This window comes from Apium graveolens, chromosome 5 (genome assembly GCF_009905375.1).
Source record: "Apium graveolens cultivar Ventura chromosome 5, ASM990537v1, whole genome shotgun sequence".
In the NCBI taxonomy this organism is placed as follows: Eukaryota; Viridiplantae; Streptophyta; class Magnoliopsida; order Apiales; family Apiaceae; genus Apium; species Apium graveolens.
The window spans coordinates 171,219,757-171,224,570 of record NC_133651.1 but is presented as its reverse complement, the minus strand read 5'-3'; the positions used below and the strand labels follow the sequence as shown (position 1 = coordinate 171,224,570).

General features: G+C 36.8%; 1 protein-coding gene across 1 annotated transcript; it reads right to left on the bottom strand.

Moving 5' to 3' along the window:
- Positions 1-2,085: 2,085 nt before the first annotated feature.
- On the bottom strand, positions 2,086-2,706 carry LOC141660471 (uncharacterized). The gene has a single exon (XM_074467458.1). It carries the CDS (start codon positions 2,704-2,706, stop codon positions 2,086-2,088), a length of 621 nt encoding a protein of 206 aa, XP_074323559.1.
- Between the last annotated feature and the right edge of the window lie 2,108 nt (positions 2,707-4,814).

The window sequence follows — 4,814 nt, the reverse complement described above, 5'->3', positions numbered from 1 at the left end:
AACAACAGCAGCTGATTTTTCAACAGAGTGTGCATTGAATATCATATACAGAAGAACACATAACAAAAGAAACCTACAGAGAACTTATTGCAAATTCTCAGATCATTTATTTCTAGTATTTATTCCTAAATCTAATCCACTAGAAATCCTTTTCTTGTTCTTGTGTAACTATCTAGCGGATCAAAATCCCTAGAACTTAATCTCAAATTGCAGTTAACATTTGATCCTTTTATTACAAAAATAGAAAAAGTTCATGTCAAATTTATTCTAGATTTGGAATAATTTATTTGAGATTAATCCCTTGTAAATGATACCGTTGTTGTAACACCTTTCAAGTTTAATAATAGTTTTATTTAACTTGAATTTTGTTTCACTTTTTTATTCCGCATTTTATTCGATTAAACGGTATTGTTTATATTCAACCCCCCTTCTACAAACATATTGAGACCTAACAGTCATCTTTCTGGCTGGTAATTTCTTCTCCTGACAAATTATCAATTCATGATTCTTTAATTCTTCTTGACACCTTCTTATCTTTTCTAATAATTCTGGCTGAAATGTCATTATGCAGTTCATTTATGTGGAGCTTTCTGGAATACGAACTTCAATTTTCATTTTATTAAATTCCCTAATCAATTCTTCTGAGGATGTTAACAGATTCAATTTTTCCTTTTGACTTAGTACATCTGCTACAACATTTGCTTTACATGGATGATAGTTGATTGATACGTCGTAGTCTTTGATTAGTTCTGACCAACGCCGCTGTCTGATGTTCAGTTCCTTCTGTGTGAAAATATATTTTAAACTTTTTTGATCTGTGTAGATTTCACATTTCTCACCATAAAGATAATGTCTCCATAGTTTCAGCGCGAACACAATAGCTGCTAGTTCTAGATCATGTATCGGGCATTTTTGTTCATGAGGCTTTAGTAGATCAAGATGTCATCAATAAATATAATGATAAATTTATCCAAATACTTCTTGAACACTCTGTTCATCAAACCCATTAATATAGTCGGTGCATTGGTCAGTCCAAACGCCGTCACGAGAAATTCATAGTGTCTGTATCTTGTTCGAAAAGCAGTCTTTGAAATATTTTCTACCTTGATCTTCAACTGATGATAACCCGATCTTAAATTAATTTTCAAAAACCATGCCGCTCCCTTTATTTGATCAAATATGTCATCGATTCGTGGCAAAGGGTATTTATTATTGATAGTTAGTTTGTTCAGCTCACGATAATCGATACATGGTCGCATGCTGCCGTCTTTCTTCTTTACGAACAATACCGATGCACCCCATAGGGATACACTAGGCCTTATGATTCCTCTGTCGAGAAGATCCTGCAATTGCATTACCAGTTCTTTCATCTCAATCGGCGCCATTCGATACGGAACTTTTGAAACTGGTTCAGTACCTTGTGCCAAATCAATGGTAAACTCAATCTCTCGATCCGGAGATAATCCTAGAAGTTCATCTGAAAAGACATCCGTAAATTCACATACCACAAGAATATCTTCGATCTTCGGACTTTCTTTTCCGGTATCCAACACATTGGCTAAATAAGTTCTACATCTCTGGCATAGCAATCATTTCATTTGCATCATCGTTAAAAATCTCTGCTTTTGTTTCTCGCCTTTAAATGTTACCGTTGCATTTTCCTCGGTTCGTAGATTCACTTTCTTAGTTGCGCAATCATTCTGAGCATTGTTACTGGCTAACCAATCAATTCCTAAAATAACATCAAATTCTCCTAACTTGAAATGTATCAAGTCAACTGAGAAATAATGTTCTTCTATTTCGATATCATACCTTGGACACACCAGATCTACCGCAATTTGATCATCGTTCGCTAACTTTATAATTAACGTTTCTTCCAACTATTGAATTTCACAATATAACTTATGAATAAATTATTCAGAAATAAAAAAATCTCGTGGCTCCAGAATCAATCAATACTTGTGCATCTACAGATGTCATAGGAAGCGTACCTACAACCACATTGGGACTCTGCACAGCTTCTTTCATTGACATGTTAAAGGTCCTTGCCCTACGCTGATTCTTCTGTGGTGGCAGAGGTAATGCCTAAACCCTTGGAATACTGGCTGCCATTGCTGCTCCTCTACAACCTTTAGCGATGTGTCCCTTTCTTCCACATTGGAAACAAGTAACCTCGGTCTTCCCTGTTGGGCATTCCCCAGAGTAGTGTCCCTTCTGCTTACACTTGAAACACATGATGTTCAGCTTATTATAGACCCCGGTATGCTTCTTCCCACATGTTCTGCAGTCAGCTATTGGTGGTCGAATGACTCTTTGTTGATTTGGGGATGGGAGTCGGTTACCCCTCCTCTGATTGCCCTGTTCTGTCCTTCTAAAATTTACATTTTCCCGGGCGTGAAATCCTGGCCTCCTGTTGGAACGGTTCTGAAAACTTCCTGGTCTATTTTCCTTTTGGGACGCTTCACTTTCTCCCTCAATTATCATGGCCTTCTGAACTACGGCTGTATAGGTCGTCAGTTTGAACACTGCTACTCTGCTACGAATCCATGGCTTCAATTCCTGTTGGAATCTTTTAGCCCGCTTCTCATCAGTATCTACCTGTTCTGGAATAAACCTAGCCAATTCAGTAAACTTGGCTTCATAGTCAATAACTGACAAATTTCCCTGCTTCAATTCTAAAAACTTAATTTCTATTTGGTTCTTCATGTAACGGGGAAAATACTTCTCCAGAAAAAGTTCGGTGAATCTGTCCCAAGTTACTACACCCTCGCCTTCCAATGCTTTCTTGGACTCCCACCAGTAATTAGCCTCTCCTTTCAAGAAATAGCTTGTGAAATCCGTCTTATGATCTGCTTCCACTTTAACCAACACATATCCTTACCAATTTGAAGCTCGATTTGGTTCCTAATCAGATCCAATTTTAGTGTCAATTATGTACTAGCTTCTAATTAGGGTTTACGAGAGGGAGTGGCAAGAAAAGAAAGAAAGAGAAGAGAGATGAGTGAGAGTCGCGGTGTTTGAGATGAAGTTGAGGTTCGAGAGAGAGAGACAGAGACAGAGAGGTGCTAGAGAGAGAGTCGGGCGTGCGAGTAAAGAAGGAAAGAGGGGAGATAGTTTTGGAAATAGGGAAATGAAATATGTGTAAAGGGGGAACAATTTTTTTTGTTAAAATTAAAGGGGGGAAAACTGTACTGAAATCAAGGGAAAAAAGACAAGTAAATTTTTATTTTTTTAAAAAGGCCATAGACAATGGTTAACAAAATTAACACATGTCAAAGTTAAACGCATATATTTGGCCTTTTTAATTTCTAAACATAGACAACGCCTACTATGTGAAACCGATGTCAGTATTCTTATTCAACATCGCTTTTTTCTAAAGTGATGTTAAACAGGATTTTAATATCGGGTGCATTACATGCCGATGTCTAAGCACCGATGTCGTATCTACTATTTCTAGTAGTGGTAGGATCCGCTGAACCTTTAAATTCTGGAGTCTTTACCGACTGGAACTGTTTGAAAGTAACCACAGGTACAACTGGTGGTGCTTGTGGCTCTGGACGAAGGGGTTGCTGTAACATCTGCTGCTAAAACTACTATTGATGTTGCTGCATTTGCTGCTACATCATCACCATTTGCTGTTGCATTAGGTGAAATATTTGGTCCATGTGGTTGTTGTTTTGGCCTTCGGTATTGTCATTGGATGACTCAGTTATGGTTTTTCTTTTTGGTGCCATGGTTCTGATAATAAAACAAATGGTTTTTTAATAACAATTTATTAAATAGGTGATATGAATGAAGAAACAATTTGTAGGGTATTAAAACATGATTTTAAACAGTTGATATTGAAAAGAAAACAATTTACCAGGTATCCAAAATGAGAAATTTAAACGGTTCAGAATTTATATAAATCATATGGAAATAATTAAAAAAATTGGAATAATAAATGGTACAACATTGTTTTAAATAAAAACAGCATTTGAGATATGAAACTATAAAACAGTAAAGTAAATGTAAATGCTTGAGAGACTAAAATTTAAATTTAAATAAAGGAAAAAGTTGGAAAAGTTCATTTTATATATTTATGACACCAGCTACAGGTGTTAGTGCTTGATACAAAAGGGACTATATATGATCAGTCATACTACTGCTGCTACCAGTCAAAATTAGATACTACACACATACAAGCCTAGTCACACTATACTATGTTGCCTATATCTACATATGTCATATATGGTACAACACATCTGGCTGTCTGGCTAATATCAAAATACAGGTGGCAGACGATCTATCTCCTACTGAAGTGACTCTAACACTGCCTCTGTCAATCTCATAGCTCGGCGATATACTGCATCAGTACGAACATCCTCCTGTCTCAATTATAGGGTCAGCTTGACCTGCTTCTTGACTACTCGGTTTCGGATGGGTTTCATTCTCAACCTTAACTGAAAAATAAGGTGGACAACAATAATAGGTGTGAGCCAAAATTGCTCAACAAGCCTGTAACAATATATATAGCATAAAGAGAGAAAAATGAATGATCATGTAACCTGTTGGTTTGAACAACCATCTCTTTTTGTAAAGAACAATGAATGCCATTACTGGTGAGTACCAAATGAACGAGACTGGACATAAAAACCAATATATGCACTATAACCTGCTGATCAGTCAGGATATAGTGTGGATCTATACCCAGCTGTATAGACCCACAAACATATAGGGTACCTAGGCACTATGGCCTAATAATCAAGGGAACGGTTCATATCTGGCCCATATCGTAACCATCCAATCCATAGCTTAGCAACCCGAATAATCGG